At 41.1% G+C, this 17,163-nt stretch overlaps 1 protein-coding gene across 9 annotated transcripts in view; it reads left to right on the top strand.

Moving 5' to 3' along the window:
* Positions 1-17,163, top strand: part of CEP170B (centrosomal protein 170B) — an 84,635-nt gene that overhangs the window by 51,451 nt on the left and 16,021 nt on the right. For 7 of the 9 annotated variants that reach the window (XM_058162843.1, XM_058162845.1, XM_058162840.1 and 4 more), the window contains exons 7-12: positions 4,786-4,902; positions 7,731-8,207; positions 9,395-10,161; positions 12,182-12,367; positions 12,761-12,893; positions 14,282-16,051. In XM_058162843.1, the coding sequence (XP_058018826.1) occupies positions 4,786-4,902; positions 7,731-8,207; positions 9,395-10,161; positions 12,182-12,367; positions 12,761-12,893; positions 14,282-16,051 (3,450 nt within the window). The remainder of the gene's footprint in view (positions 1-4,785; positions 4,903-7,730; positions 8,208-9,394; positions 10,162-12,181; positions 12,368-12,760; positions 12,894-14,281; positions 16,052-17,163) is intronic. The other 2 variants (XM_058162849.1, XM_058162848.1) reach the window with 1 other exon arrangement.

Here is a 17,163-nt window from a genome sequence, read left to right as displayed (position 1 = left end):
GTGTGCACATTTGTGTGTATTTCTCCCCCCCCCTCTCCTCCTCGGATGGCATACTATTTAAGAACTTCTTTAGCACATTGCTGGTGCTTCAAACTGAGTGAAAAATGTGGATTAAATACATTTCTCTAAAAACCTATGCTTCCATTTTTGTTGATTTTAATTTGTTTAATTCCATGCTGACCCTACCAACCTGGTGTTTTTAATAGACGACAGCTTCAAGGGTCAATCTGTAAAGCGGTCACGTGCCTATTGGCTGCTTTCACTTTATCACACTGACATAAATACTCATAGTCCTCGCTTTACAATCCTAATTAGGACAAAACTTCATCGCTGAGGAATGTGGTTGTTAAGTGAAAATCAGATGACAGTTTGGTTTAGTGATGGCAGTTCCAGCAATCCCAGTTGCTGTTGTTGAGCAAATCCCATGCAGTCATTAGACAAGGACTCATTTCCAATCCAGACCCAACCCATCGTTGGAAGGAGGTAGAATTGCCTCCAATTCAGCATTCACCTAACTCCCACCATCTTTACCCATTTGACTACCCACCTACCCACTGCCTCCAGCTTCCCCTGCCACTCCATACTGTGCTGAGAATCATTCAGTGCCACTGAAAATTTGAACCAACACCAAATGAATGGATGTTAAGTGAGGATTACTTGTAGTTCAGTAGGCAAGTGCCTGATTGACCTTGATCTTATCTTTAAATAGATCTATTCCCTACCCTGCACTCCTTAAACTGTCTGCTTGAATTGATGAGGCAAGAAATGTGCTTGAGGGATTAGTGCCATCTGGATAGATTGACATAAAAATTGTGGTGGTGGAGGGAGGGGAATAATTAATGAGCTATATTCAAAAAAACCATCTCTATTACAGTTAAAATGACAGAGCAGTTTAGTTACTATTCGTTTAAGCTGCAGTGAAAATTGAATGATTCAATACTCAGGGAATGTGTATATATATATATGCATGTGTGTGTGTGTGTGTGTGTATTTGTTTTCTGAGGTTTTCGCAGGTGTTTGTATGTAGGTCTTTGGTTATTCGGGTTTCTTCCCGTGTAAAATTAATCCTCTAAAATTAAAACTCTAATCGCCCTGCAACTCAGACTAATCTGAGCACAACCAAGCCCCCACCCAAACAGGACACACCCCCAGCCAATCAGAGCACAAAAAAACCCCCATCCAATCAGAGCACAGCCGAGCTCCCACCCAATCAGTTCAAACCCCCACTAGCAGTTAAAAAGGAAGAAACAGCTGCAATCACACATTGCTCCCAGAAGCACGAAGCTGAAGCCTGAAGATGACGAATGAGACTTCGTCGAAACGTCACCAAGAAATTTCCAATTTTACGCGGGAGGAAACCCGAATAACCAAAGACCTACATATATATATATATATTCGTAGGTTTTCACGGGTATAGGTATGTAGGTCTTGGCACTTTCGGGTCTTTTCCCGTGTAAGGTTGAGAGCATCTTGGCGACGTTTCAACGTGGTCTCACTCATCATCTTCAGGCTGGTTTCTGGCTTCGTGCTTCTCAAGCAAAGAGTGGTTGGAGCTGCCATCTCTCTATAAATACTGGTGGGGAGGTGGGGAGTGTTGCTGTGAGCGGGTTGGTTGGCTATGTGGTTGCATCCTGATTGGTAGAAGAGTGGGTGTTTGCAGATTGGTCGGCTGTTTTGTAGCATCCTGTGTGTGTGTGGTCCTGGTCTTTTTTTCCTGAACTTTGGTGTTGTAGCCTCCGAAGTTCCGTGATGTGATAATCTGCTCAAGACATCACATCCCAGAACTTCAGAGGCCACAACACTAAAGCTCAGGAACAAAAGAACAGGACCACACCTACACAGGATGCTACGAAACAGCCGACCAATCTGCAAACACCCACTCCATCTACCAATCAAGATGCAACCACACAGCCAACCAACCCGCTCACAGCAACACTCCCCACCAGTATTTATAGAGAGACAGCAGCTCCGACCACTCTTTGCTCGAGAAGCACAAAGCTGAAGACACCAGCCTGAAGATGATGAGTGCGACCTCGTCGAAACGTCGCCAAGATGCTCTCAACCTTACACGGGAAAAGACCCGAAAGTGCCAAGACCTCTCTCCCTCCCTCTCCCCCTCCCTCCCCCCTTCTCTCTCTCTCTCTCTATATATATATATATATGTGTGTGTGTGTGTGTGTGTGTGTGTGTGTGTGTGTGTGTGTGTGTGTCTTGGCATATTCGGGTCTTGTGCTTTTGGCTTCATGGATCTGTGAGCAAAGCCATGCATGAAGCCGTTAGCACCAACCTGAAGATGACGAGTGGGACCTCATTGAAACATCGCCAAGATACTCTCAACCTTACACGGGAAAAGACCTGAATACGCCAAGACTTGTGCCTGGTGAAGAATGCTTACAAATTTACCTCTGTCTATGTTATGAAAGAAAAATAACTGGAACATAAGAGTTGGCAAATACATTTGAATTCTGAAAACCTATTGCAGATTTCTGACAGACAGACTGCCATTGTGACTGTGTTTAAAGCACCCAGTTAACAGAAGGCAAACTGACTTGTATGTTCTCTATTACATCCCTAGGTGTCTGGAATGACCTGTGCCACCCAAATTACTTTATCCTTGTTCTCTGTACATGTGCACCCTTCCGAGCAAATAATCGTCAACTGACAGACAGTTTGTCCTGTTGTCTTTTAGTTGTCCATCCATGAAGTCACTAATCTAAATTCTGCATTAGAAAGAGGGGTCTGAAATGCTGCAAAGACAAAATCATGTGAGGGGGCGTGATGGAAATTGGAGGGTAGGAACTGCCTATTTCTCGGTTGGTGCTCTGCTGTCAAAAGCCACATCATCTTAACCTTATACTACTGCAAAGAAATAGTGATAATAGAGTTAAAATGATTTTAAAGAGAAAAAGGTATTGTTTAATTGGGCTTTTCTTAAATGTTAACAGAATTACATATTTATCTATGAAAGCTCATTTGGGGTAAATGTCTCCAGAAGAAGAATTCTCTTCATGTTTGACTCTTCCCAAGACGTAAAAGTGTTCTTTGCAGTTCATGTTTTTAACCATACTTTTCCTGGCAAATGCCCTTGCTGTAAATCATGGTTTTTGATGACAGAGAGATGATGTCCTGAATTAGGATTAACCAGCCAAACTTGGACTTACTTAAAGAATAAAGAAAAAGTATAGTATGAATCTTTTGTTTGATCTGTTGTTGTTATATTTACAGTTATACTCTGTTGAATCCTTCTTAGAATCCTTGGACTCGGGTTTGCTATAAAAAATAAATGCATAATAAGATACAGAAATGGCAACATGCTCCAATTTGTTTTGTTTTTCCATTTTTAAAATTATTTCCATCTATCAGGATGGAATCATGTTTTTTTAGTTGTGGAAAAACATGATTCCAGCTTTATCTGGAATCATGTTTTTTTTCATAACTAAAAGAAAAACATGATTCCAGCTCTATGGACAGACTTGGACAGACTATTGGATAAATATTTATGGTCAAATTTGAGGTTATGCTAAGCATGTGGTAGACCTGGACTGCTTTTCTTCTAATTCCAAAGAAGTTTGTAACCAACAGAGCCTTGTCAATATGACTTTATGTATTTTCCTTTCAGCAGTAGCCAATAATATAGAGGAGAAACACAAATTGTGATGACTGTAAGACTATTGCCAATATTAAAGCTGCCTACTTGCCAATTCATAGGAATGTCATGCAGATTCTTAGGAAAAGGGATGAATTTGTTGCAATGGTAAATTTTTATTTAAATCATCTGTTTTGATAACATATATTTCATTCTAACCACTAGACAAATTAAATAAAGGATCTTCTTATCTCTTTTATTGTAACTTGCATTGAGGTCTGATGCAGGTGTTATATTGATTCATTTTTAATTCTGCCAATATGATTACAAGCCAACCTTGCACCTCTTTGAGGAAGATGGGCACTACAGAAATGTGAACAATAAATAAATGAACCTTCAGATTGTGCCACTGCTGCCTTTCTGTAAATTCTCTTTCTTAAGTGCAAATATTCTTTGACTTACAATTGAGCCCAAAATTTATGTTGTTAAATGAGACATTTGTTAAATGACATTTGCCCGATTTTACAACTATTTGCCCCATTTTACAACCAGGTGTTAAGTGAATCATTGCAATTATTAAGTTAATAACCTGGTTGTTAAGTGAATCTGGCTTTCCCATTGACTTTGCTGGTTAGAAGGTTGCAAAAGTTGATCACATGACCCTGGGACACTGCAACTATCATAAATATGAACCAATTGCCAATAATTTGATTTTTGATCACATGACTATGAGGAAGCTGCAGTTGTGTGAAAAATGGTCATAAGTCACTTTTTTCAGTGCCATTGTAACTTTGAACAGTCACTAAACTGTTGCAAATCGAGGACTACCTGTATATCTCACTGGATGTAATTGTGGTTAATGTTGTCTAGGTAGTCCAAATAATTATGATTTGAAACCAAAGTTTGAAGTTGTTTAAAAAAATATATCAATGCAGAAAGATTTATTTTCAGGTAGATCAGGGGTCTCCAACCTTGGTCCCTTTAAGACTTGTGGACTTCAACTCCCAGAGTCCCTCAGTCAGCTTTGCTGGCTGAGGGACTCTGGGAGTTGAAGTCCACAAGTCTTAAAGGGACCAAGGTTGGAGACCCCTGAGGTAGATAACAAGTGAACAGTTGACTTTTTTAAGGTTGATATTTTGTTCTTAATTAAAATGCATACTTCTCCCTGTTTATTTCTTGTCTACATTTTTTGTACCCAGAGGTGACAACTACTTATCGCACACCACTCTATGGCCGGCCGTCATGGTGGGGAGAGGATGATGCCAACAATAAACTGGATTCAACAGGTGAAAGAAGGCCAGAAGAACAATATTCAGGTCAGTATAGCTTAGCTCCCATTTAGCAGCCAAGTCATGCCTTTCATAAATAAGCTTTAGGATCCAGCCCTTCCATACTTAGTATCTCTATCTTGCCCTTATTTATTAAGATACTTCTGTCTTGCATTAGGATCTACAGGTGCATTTATTAGGAAGGAAGGATTGCATAGAAGCCCAACCCTTCAACGCAACATGAGAATGTGAGCCCATGGAGTGCCGTGACCTCTGCTTATATGAGTGATGTGTCCCCTCACACTGCTGCTCTTAACCCTCAATAAATGTTATACGCAGTTCCTACCAGCAAAACACTGCCATTTTGCATGCTGAAAACAACAACAACCCCAAACCATTGTCTTTAAAGCAGAAAAGGGAGATGGTGTGGGAGAAGTAAGGCATGGAAAGGAAGGGTATTCCAAAGGCTAGACAGTTTATGAAAGAGTAGGCACAAAGGCAGCCACTGCTACAAGGTGAATTTTAGCAGTTCTAACTGGTGCTGTCTTGGCTAGATGAATTATGGTACATTTTGCTTTCTAAAGGTAGTAGAAAATGGTTGTCCAGGTAGTAACAGATACTGAGCAGTCAGATCATGTGATATACATAACTCATCAGCTACAATTCTTGCCAGTGTATTTCCCATCCCAATTCAAAGCATTGCTGTTTATCCCAAAGGTGCTTTTCAGGAGGCAACTGGAGTTTCTTTGTTTTTCTTTGAAGACATTTTGCTTCTCATCCAAGAAGCTTCCTCAGTGAACTGAAGAAGCTTCTTGGATGAGAAGCGAAATGTCTTCAAGAAAAAACAAAGAAAATCCAGTTGGCTCTTGAAAAAGCACCTTTGGGACTACTATGACCTGGTAACTGAGAATTTCGATAAACATTGGTGTTTACCTTCTAACCTTTTAAGTGCTTAGGGACCAAGATAGATTGCCTTAATCCATATCAATATATCTGTTCATCCTTCGCTTTGTGGCGAAGGTTGTAGAGAGTGTGGTGGCACGTCAATTACGCCAGTACCTGGATGAAACTGTCTATCTAGACCCGTTCCAGTCCGGCTTTCGGCCCGGATACAGCACGGAGACGGCTTTGGTCGCGTTGGTTGATCTCTGGAGGGCCAGGGATAGGGATTATTCCTCTGCCTTGGTCCTATTAGACCTCTCAGCGGCTTTTGATACCATCGACCATGGTATCCTGCTGCACTGGTTGGAGGGATTGGGAATGGGAGGCACCGTTTATCGGTGGTTCCCCTCCTATCTCTCTGATTGGTTGCAGACGGTGTTGACGGGAGGGCAGAGGTCGACTCCGAAGCACCTCACTTGTGGGGTGCCGCAGGGGTCGATTCTCTCGCCCCTCCTGTTCAACATCTATATGAAGCCGCTGGGTGAGATCATCAGTGGCTTCGGTGTGAGGTACCAACTCTACGCTGATGATACTCAGCTGTACTTTTCCACACCGGGCCACCCCAACGAAGCTGTCGAAGTGCTGTCCCGGTGCCTGGAGGCCGTACGGGTCTGGATGGGGAGAAACAGGCTCAAGCTCAATCCCTCCAAGACAGAGTGGCTGTGGATGCCGGCACCCCGGTACAGCCAGCTGCAATTGCGGCTGACTGTTGGGGGCGAGTCATTGGCCCCAATGGAAAGGGTGCGCAACCTGGGCGTTCTCCTGGATGGACGGCTGTCCTTTGAAGACCATTTGATGGCCGTCTCCAGGAGAGCTTTTTACCAGGTCCGCCTGGTTCGCCAGTTGCGCCCCTTCCTGGACCGGGATGCCTTATGCACGGTCACTCATGCTCTCGTGACATCTCGCCTGGATTACTGCAATGCTCTCTACATGGGGCTTCCCTTGAGGAGCACCCGGAGGCTCCAGTTAGTCCAGAATGCGGCTGCGCGGGTGATAGAGGGAGCCCCTCGTGGCTCCCATGTGACACCACTCCTGCGCAGACTGCACTGGCTGCCTGTGGCCTTCCGGGTGTGCTTCAAGGTTTTGGTAACTATCTTCAAAGCGCTCCATGGCTTAGGGCCGGGCTACTTACGGGACCGTCTGCTGCCACCGATTGCCTCCCACCGACCCGTGCGCTCTCACAGGGAGGGTCTCCTTAGGGTGCCGTCTGCCAGGCAGTGCCGACTGGCGATACCCAGGGGAAGGGCCTTCTCTGTGGGGCCACCCTCTGGAATGAACTTCCCCCAGGACTTCGTCAACTTCCTGACCTTCGAACCTTCCGCCGCAAGCTTAAAACACATCTATTTATTTGTGCAGGACTGGACTAGAATTTTAATTTTAAATTTAATTTTAATGGGGTTTTATCATTTTAATTGTAATTTTAAATTTTGGCCTATTTAAATAAGTTTTTTAATTAGTGTTTTATTTTGTATTATATTTGTATTTTTATCGGGCTGTAAACCGCCCTGAGTCCTTCCGGAGATAGGGCGGTATAAAAATTTGATTAAATAAATAAATAAATAAATAAATAAATAAATCCACTTAGGCCCCCTCTTGTCTGCCAATCTGTGAGAAAGAGTAGAATAGCAAGAATAAGGCTTGCATCCTTTTTATGCTTCTGGAACTCAGGATCAACTGAGTATGCAGAGTTCTCTCTTTACACTCTTTCAAAAGAGCTCCAAAGGAACATTTTTTTAAAAAAGTAGTTTCTCCTGATAGTTTTCTAGGTCTGCTTGTTGGAATTCAACATGATGTGATTCGTTTTGATATTTGTTTTGGATTGGTTTGTTGTTTGACCTGCATTACTTGTTATGTTATTAAGTTATTAAATTGTGAAATTGCTGACATTATGTGGGTGTTAAACTTAACTGACAGCTGTTTTCCTTCTTACATAGACAGAACAAAAGACTTAGTCCAACACGAAGAAGAAATCAATGGTAACATCACTGGCTACAGAGAATCTCAAGGCGAGTCTGTCTACGCATTCCGTAGGGAACCCAGCTACTTCGAAATTCCAACAAAAGAATTCCATCAGCCAGTAAAAACTCCAGAGGTGCAAGTCCATGAGATCCCCACCAAAGATGTCGATGTGGCCGTGATACCTGTTGTGCAGAGCCATGCTTCTTTTACCATTGAGTTTGATGATTGCACCCCAGGTAAAATGAAGATAAAAGACCACGTCACTAAATTTTCCCTCAGGCAGAGACGGAACCTCAGCAAGGATTCTGGCCATGTGGAAATTATCTCTGCGGAGAATAAAGTGGCTGACTGGCTGGTCAATAATGATCCAAGTCTCATCAGAAGGCAGTCTCCCGGAGATGATGTATATAGTACAAAAAGTGACCTCCCTGTTCATGTGAAGACTCTGAAAGGTAAAACCTCTCATTAAAGGAATTGATGCTCTATGCTTTGTTTGTTACATGTAAAAAAAAATAAAACAATAAGATTCAGAGCCAGAGAAATTTTGAAATTAAAGATATTGAGCAGGAGCACCATGTAGAAATCTAGACAAAATAGGTTCAAACCTCTTTTCCTTTCTGAGAAGGGTTGAGCTAGCATGAGAAGTCCTGCAGACCTTGTTTCATTGTAAATGAAGTTTCCAAGCAGGCTTTGGAACACGATTTGAAGAAACAATCATGGGATTTGTGGTGATTTCTAACAAATAATCTGAACAGGAAAGCATAGGAAACTTACACATTATATGGATTCCTGCATTACAGGGAATTTCTAGAAAAAAATGTCAACAAGATGTTTCTCGGGTTTAATATATCTTTCATATCAGATGACTTATCTTTTTAAAGTAATATGCTTGTTGTAAGGAAGGTCACAATTTGAAGTAGTTACATTAAAAAAAAGTCTTAAGACCTAAAATGTATATATTTTAAATAAAAAACAATGGTTTAAAATTCCTAGTGCTGTGTAAATGCAATTGGTAAACCTTAATAGACAAATATATATACATTATTAAAAATCTCCTGTTTTGTCTGTCTGTAACTTTCAATTGGGTGAAGTGGTGTATCATAGGGCAATAATTTTTGTTGGTGGGAATGGAGATTTTGCAATATCCTTCCCCCAGGAGTGGGGAGGGAATGGGGATTTTGCACTATCCTTCCCCTGCCATGCCTACCAAGCCATGCCCACCAAGCCACACTACGCCCACCAAGCCATGCTCACAGAACTGGTAGTAAGAAAATTTGAATTTCACCACTGGACTGAACTTTGATGAAGTTGTGGCCACTTCAGTACTGCCATGCCACCACAGTCAGCTCTGGTCATATCATCATTTCTAACATCCCTGCGTGCTTTTCACAAGGAGAGTCAGTGCAGAAGCCTAAGGACAGTTGAAAGTTGCTCTCACTCCCACTGATTTTTTTGTCTGCCCATGGTAATTCTTTTTATCTATTTAGGTAAAGAAATTTCTCTGAAATGAGGACCCAATAAGTCCTGGGTTGTCTAATGCTATCTGAAAGAAGGGGCAAGGAGATATTATTGATGTACTGACATGGAAAGGAAGCATGCCTTATCCTAGAACAATCTGATCTGTGTTCCAATTCTTTAGGTAACAGACATGAAGATGGAACCCAAAGTGACTCAGAGGACCAAGTAGCACCTAAGCCAGAGAAAGAGACAGTTAGCAATGAGCATATGGTAGAGCAAGCCAAACTCCAGCGCCAAATTCGACGTGATCCCCAGGAAATGCTCCACAACCAGCAGGCCTTTGTTATCGAATTCTTTGATGACGACACGCCCCGGAAGAAAAGATCACAGTCCTTCACACACAGTGGCCATTCTACCCAAAATGAGATCGATCCCACCCTGAAGACAAAAGTTGAAAAACGCAAAATTACAGTGCCTGCTGAGAAACCAGTAAGCTCTATGCCCTCCCAACATCCGCCTGCAACAGGGACCAAAGGGCCAAGCAATGCATTCACTACTCCAAGAGCAGGTTCCTTCAGGAGGGAGAAGGCAGATGAGCGGATCAGCCTTTCCTCGTCCTCCACATCACGAACACCTGTAAAAAGTCATGGGAGTGTTGGAAGGAAGTCAAAATTAGCTCAAGATTTTGCTGCTGAATGTTTAAGGGAAAGTTCTCAAGTGACTCAACCCAACATTGAAAAGCCCCCTCCTGCGCCAACCCCACTAACCTCACGGACAGTAATTGTCCCAACAGCACCAGAAACAATTCCTCCACCAGTTGCTGATCCTAAATTGGCCAAAGCTAAGAAACAGGAAGAGGAAGATAGTTTGAGTGAAACAGGCACTTACACTATTGAAACTGAAACACAGGATAAAGAAGTAGAAGAAGCTCGAAAAATGATTGATCAGGTAAGCTCATATTTCTTAGAAACAAAAGGAACTAGTGCATTTTTGCCATTTGGCGTTTGCTAACCAAAACTTTGGGGTAAAAATAGTAAGGCCTGATACATCCACTAAAGTGCTGCTGACCAACTAAATTAATAGCATTAATAGCCTTTCCTTGGCCCCCTCTTGCATTTGCTCCTAAGTTTACTTGCTCTTGCACTGCATTAAATATGACAAATTCTAAACTAGTTTTCTTTTTATCATGTTCGTTTGATAGCGGCCAAACCCTTCTTTGATGAACACCCAGATTAACCTGGTACAACTAAAACTATTGCAAAAGCCACCCTTAAGTAAGGCATTTATGGAGAAGGGCCAAAGGATTTGTGTATATAAGAGCCAAGGAGTTGGCATCATAGAAACCCTGTGGCTGAATCCTGATAATCCTGACTGAAAATGTCATGTCTGCACAGGAACAAAAAGTTTCAGTAGCTAGGTCTTAATTCTCATGTATAGCAGTGGAGGTGATAGGTTTGCCTTATCAGGGAAATGGGTGGCAAATAAATTCAACAAGTAAGTAAATAAATAAATAAGGTTGATTAGGGGTTGTATCTTTTACACAAAATTTAAAAAAAAATCATTTCATGTAGAAAGAGAAAGGGTATTGGGGCTGTGTTGTGTTACATGCAATATTCAAAAGAGCTGGATTTCTATTTTTCTTAGCTAGGCTTATGCAGCTTGTAACCTTCCAGTCAAATATGACTGTTCAAGCATCTTGACTGCTACCTGCTGGTGCTTTCTGCTGGTAGTCAAAAGGTACAATGCTATGTCACTAATCTCAGTTCAGTTAGGAAATAATGCAAATTTTAGAACAAACCAGGTTTAAAAAATGTGAGAGAGTGCTTAGAAACAGGGCACTCAACCAAGCTGCAATCAGTAGACAAGTAGGCTTAGATCCTGTTTCATTTCCATGCAATTAACTGCTTTCCAGGGAATTCAACTATGAAGAGAATTTGGTATAGTAGTTATAGTCAGTTAAAACTATGTAGCCTGCTGAGTGGCTTTCAGCCAGTGACACTCTCAGCCTATCCAATCGCCAAAGTTGTATGGAAGGTGGGATCATTTTGCATGCTGCCTTGAGCTGTACCAAATAAGGACAGGAGGTTGTAATTGCAACAGCTGCTCTCTCAATCAGGGAAGTGTCTAACTTTCCTGAGATACCAACCATTGCCAAGTAAGAGACTTCGTTTCCCCTTATCATCCCCACACGATAATGTTATTTAGTATGGAAATGACATTTATAACTATTTTTTTTTTGCATTTATATCCCGCCCTTCTCCGAAGACTCAGGGCGGCTTACACTATGTTAGCAATAGTCTTCATCCTATTTGTATGTTTATATACAAAGTCAACTTATTGCCCCCAACAATCTGGGTCCTCATTTTACCTACCTTATAAAGGATGGAAGGCTGAGTCAACCTTGGGCCTGGTGGGACTAGAACCTGCAGTAATTGCAGGCAGCTGCTGTTAATAACAGACTGTCTTATCAGTCTGAGCCACAGAGGCTATGAAATATAACTAACAATACAACAGGCTAACTTTGGATTACACACATTCTCTACTATGAATGTGTGTATATTCTTATGGCTTGTTCAAGGAACCCTGTGAACTATTCATGTGGTTAAAAAAAGATGTGAAAGGAGAGGTGACAGTGGTGGACCCGGAAGCTCAAAATATCAGGAAGGCAAAGTTTGCCTTTCCCAGTTTTTCCGTGGTGACACATTTCTCTGATTCATCCCATTTTGGACTAATAATTGCAAGAGTAACATCCTTGTCACCTGATAGCTGCCTGATTGAATCTCATATGCTGCTTCTGGCCTCCCAAATCTTGATTTTTTTCATGCCAAGATGAAAAAAATCTGTGAGAAAGTGACTCTGAACCTGTTAACCCAGAATTGAAGATGAATCAGTATGAGTTATCAGTTAAATCAATTAAATCAGTTAAAAGGGGGATTGTTTAAGCTTCCTTTGTCTTTCTCGTTACCAGGTTTTTGGTGTTTTGGAGTCTCCTGAATTTTCCAGAATTTCTTCAACCTTTAGGCCAGTTATAAAAGGTGAAAAAGAAGAATTAGGGCACAATCATTTGCTTGGGGAAAATGGCTCAACTCCAAAGGTGACAATGATGCAGGTCATTGCGTCCAAAGTGGCAAGTGGTCATCATGGAGATATACAGGTACAGTGGATATCCTTCTTGAATGTTTAAGTGACTAGGACTTCAATTAATGTTAATGCAATTTTAAAAGAATGTTTCTTTGTGATGTAATTTATGGTAATCAAAATTTTGGATTTACCATATTTTTCAGTCTGTAAGACACAGTCTCCCCCAAAAGTCTGTTCGTCTTATAGCGCGAATATTGTGGCAGGGGGAGGGGGGCTGGTACAGTGGTGGTGTTTGCTGCCATCGCCCGTCACCACCACTGCCTCTCGGCCCTGGGGAACACTGGAGCCTTCGCTGCCAAGCAGTAAGCAGTTACTTATGAATATCTAATATGATGGAATTTTAGAATGCCACACTAAACTTTGGAGGATCTTGTTTTAACCATGTCACATCTTTCACCTTTTGTAGATGTCATCTTCAGCCCAAAGCAGCCAAAAATGGGTCTCAAGATGGGCAAGCCTTGCAGATAGCTACACAGGCTCAGGTTCTGCCCCTGGAGCTGGGGAAGCCGAGCAGGGTTCCCTCTGTCAGGTTAGCACAGGTAGGTAAAGCAACTGATATCATTCTCGCATTTCAAAGGATTTTAATTGTGTAAAATCATCTTGTTTCTGTACCCACTTTCAATTGATTTAAATGTAGGTTTATATTCCAAACTTATAATTCCTAAACTGGTTATTTTTGCTGGTAAGAATTCCTTTATATAGGCAGCAATATCAAACTTCATGATACTGGAAGAACTTCCCCCTGTCCAAATGTGAGTAGCTTCTGCTTTGGAATTCAAATAGGCTAGTAATGCAAATCTTTCAGTATTGAAGGTAATGATCAAAGTAAACTAACAAGAATTAGCATATACTACATTGCAATATTTTAGATAGAATATAGATAATTTAGAAATGGACACAGCTGACACACTAAATTAAATGCCAGGTTTTCCTTGTCATTTGACAATCCTTTGACAGCATATAGTGAAGGAGCTAGCCCATATTGTGAATCAGGTTTTTCAGAAGAATATAACTTATTCATGTATCATTGCATTCCAATATAATATGGGATCCCTACTGACAACAAAATCTCCATCCTTTCTTGATGCAATATTAGGTTATTAACCTCTGCCATCTCACCATCTCATTTAGGCAATATTAAAGAGTATCAACCAGTCATTTGGAGTTAGATTTTATAAAATAGTAGAGATGAATGTCACTATTAACATTTCACTCCAGAGGACCCTTCCCAATGAGACTACATAAAAACAGGACAGAAACCTGTGGGACTTCAGAGGTCCATTATTTTCATACTATCTGGACACAAACTAATAGGAAAGATTGGAGATGTTGCAATGCAATGATTTCAAGTCTCAGTTCCATCAAGTTGTTCAGAAAAATGCCATAACCAATGGTATTAGATGTTGGCTTGAAATCCGACAGAATCCACTTGATGAAGTTTAAAACTTAAGCTTAAAAATATTATATCTTACAATTTGAGTGTGATGAAATAGACTGTTCATGCTGCCATATTTTATTCATGTCAAAAAATTTCTGGAAAAGGGAGAGATGAAATGCTTTCAAAGTACACATTTTAAAGCAGAGTTTAGTTTTTCTCCATGCATCAAAACACTAAACGTGGAAACAAGTTTTCAATTCCCTTCTTTCATGCCTTTTCTTCTCCCATGGAATGTGATTGAATTTATTTATGAAGCTTTCTGAAATTTTTTAGAATTCTAGAAAATCAGTTCTAAAATCTTGGCAAGAGACTCCATGGAGGGAAAAAGCATGTTTCAGTAGTACTTTTCTCTATAGAGTGTGATGAATGGGACAACGGGACAAAGCTAAGAACACAAAAAAGACAAAGACGACACAAAGTTGTCTATCTCTGCGTACAACAGGACATCCTAATTTTTGAGTTTAATGACTGTCTCCCTATCTTTCTCAGAAAAGGATTCCAGTCTCAGAATGGGAGAATCTGAGATTTCAGTGGCATCACGGACCAGACGACTTCTTCCTCAACTCCCTCCAGGTGAAAAATTGGAAAGTCCAACACCAACTATTTTAATTTGTCACGAGACCTTTCCTGAAGTTTCCCAAAGAAACTTTAGTAATGATTCTAGGGAAGAAATATATGTGGATTCTGACAGTCGGTTGTTAACTCAGGAAGATTTGGATCCAGATAGCCTTAGTGATGCCAGCAAATCTGATGATGGTTTCAACTTGGAAAAAGGTAGGAAAAGCCAAGATGGCACCAAAATGTCTGAAAAGAATCGAATAAAGGCTGAAAATGCAAAGTCTAGAAGCTCTCAGTGTCCTATGCCAAGACTTTCAGGCTTGAGAGCATTAAGTGATCCACTGTCAACATCTTTTTATATGGGTGATGAAGCAGAAGAGATTGGGGTTCCTTCAAAGCTTACTTCAAGTGTACCTCCTCCTCCTGAAATAGACAAAGAAGAACCTCCTTTTAAGTATGGAAAGACAGCTGCCAAAGGAATGAACAATACCTGTCTTTACTCAAATGGAAAAATGGTTATGTCATTACACCAGGGACTAGCAGAACAGCAAACTGTAGCCACAAAAGAAATTTCATCTTTTGTTAGACAAGAGAGTTTTACCAAAGAGAAGTCAAGCAGCAACATTCCTCAAAACAGGCTACCGCATATCTCAAGTCATCCTCTACTTAAAGATCTTGAGGTCACACGAGCAAATCGTATGGACTATAATCCTGAGACTCATCTCCTTCTTAAAGACACTGAAACTGCTCTGGCAGCCTTGGAAGCCAAAATTCTTTGTCAAACTCACCAGCTCGATGCTCCAGAAAATCCTTCTGGGCCCTTAGAAGACTCTTTATCTGGAGATTCTGATGTGGACACAGCCAGCACTGTCAGCTTGGTAAGTGGTAAAAATCTGCCAAGTCACCCACCAAAGCAAAAATCGGTGACACCTTTACAGAAAGAGAGGCCATCATCCACACTATCTGGCCAAGAGCAAAATATTCAAGCTAGTGCACGTGACAGGCTTTCAGAAAAACGGAAAGCAATTCCACCTGAGACCGGGAGCAAAGGTGAAAATGCAAGGCGTTTTCAAGTGAAACACAGCATAGGAACAAGTGGATCTCAGGATTACACAGATGATGAGAGAAGTAGCAGCCTCCCGTATTTGCCTCCAAGTGAAATAGCCTCCTCTGACCAGGAACAACCCCTCTCAAGGCCTCTTTCTAAAAAGAAGCCTTTCTCACAGTCAACCAAAGAAGATCACAGCAAGGTAACCACAACGGTGCAAAAGATTCAGCAAGTTCTTACCAGGTCAAATAGTCTATCAACCCCAAGGCCCACGAGAGCCTCCAAACTTCGCCGAGCCCGCTTGGGAGATACCTCAGACAATGAGAGTGCCGATGCGGAGAAAACAGCAGCACATCCTGAAGGAACCACAGCATCTTCCAAGCAACCCATAGAAGCCAAGAAACTCTCAAGGCTTGATATTCTTGCCATGCCAAGGAAACGGGCAGGATCTTTCACGGTGCCAAGTGACTCTGAGAGTGCCCCATCAAAGCCAACCTTCTCTGGGCGCAGTGCAGAGTCATACTATTCTACTCGAAAACCGCTTGTGTCAGAAGCTAAAAATGCTGTTAAGAAAACAGCATCAGTGGTAGCTGCTTCAAAGCAATCTTTCAGCAGGACACGTTCCAGCAGTGTGAAATATGCCTCTACCTCCAGTGAGTAATTGGATCTTTGCACTTTTTTTCCTTTGTAATTATGATTTTCCAACACAAATTGCCTAAGTTATACAAATGATAACAGAGATGACTCTGACCCCTTGTCATAATATAATCCTCCTTCATATTTGTACTTTTGCATTTGAATAATCAAAATAGAATTCCTTTCTTATTTGTTTATCTCAAATCTCAAAGGCTATTATAATGCAACTGTCACATTCAAAGTCACTGTGTCTCCATCCTGCATGTCCAGCCTCTTATAATTTCCATCATTCTCTTCTGGATAGCTCCTTAGATAAGGCACTGATAAAATGCTTCTACTTGTGGCTAGGAAAAAAATTGTTGTATTTCCTCAATATCATAGTTTTGTATTTTCTATGGCTCCTGAAAGTGCCAAAACTGCATATTTCTTACTTCAATCAATTTATGGGGAATCCTAAATCTCCCTCCAGTGTCTTCTAAATTAGAATTCTAGATTATACTAGCAAAATAAATGTGATATAAGTCACTTAGTAGTGAGACAGGCAACATATAAATTTAATAAATTGTAAAACAACTGTAAAGCTTCAAATGGCAAGGCAGTTTTAATTGACATGATCTCCTCTGTAGAGGATTATATTCACAGAAAAGACAATTTGTCAGTGTAGCCCATTTTCATCAGATATGCACACATAGTTCAAGTCATATCAATGTAGGGTGAGGTATGCAACACTATGCTCTCCAGATATTTTGGATTGCACCTCCCACAATTTTGGCCGGTAGCAATAATATCTGGGACCAATAGGAGTTGGCACCCAAAAGTTTTGAAGGCACCAAATTCCCTATCCTGAATCTAAAGAGACTCCTGCCAAACTGCATTATTTTACTAACCAACTCCTGTGTTTTTTATTTAGCAACGGGAGAAACCGAGAGTGTAAGAAATTACTATAACTTGGTGTATCCCCAGGGAATGAGTTGCGAATATGCAGAACCATTTATTTTATCAGCAATTTTAGTTTATCTCTTATTAATATTTAAGGCGAGTGCTGTTCAAATGAATTAAAGCAGGAGTCTCTAACCTTGGCAACTTTAAGACTTGTGGACTTCAACTCCAGAATTTCTCAGTCAGCTTT

The sequence above is a fragment of the Ahaetulla prasina genome, chromosome 1, assembly GCF_028640845.1.
Source record: "Ahaetulla prasina isolate Xishuangbanna chromosome 1, ASM2864084v1, whole genome shotgun sequence".
Lineage (NCBI taxonomy): Eukaryota > Metazoa > Chordata > Lepidosauria > Squamata > Colubridae > Ahaetulla > Ahaetulla prasina.
This window is presented reverse-complemented; position numbering and strand designations above follow the sequence as displayed.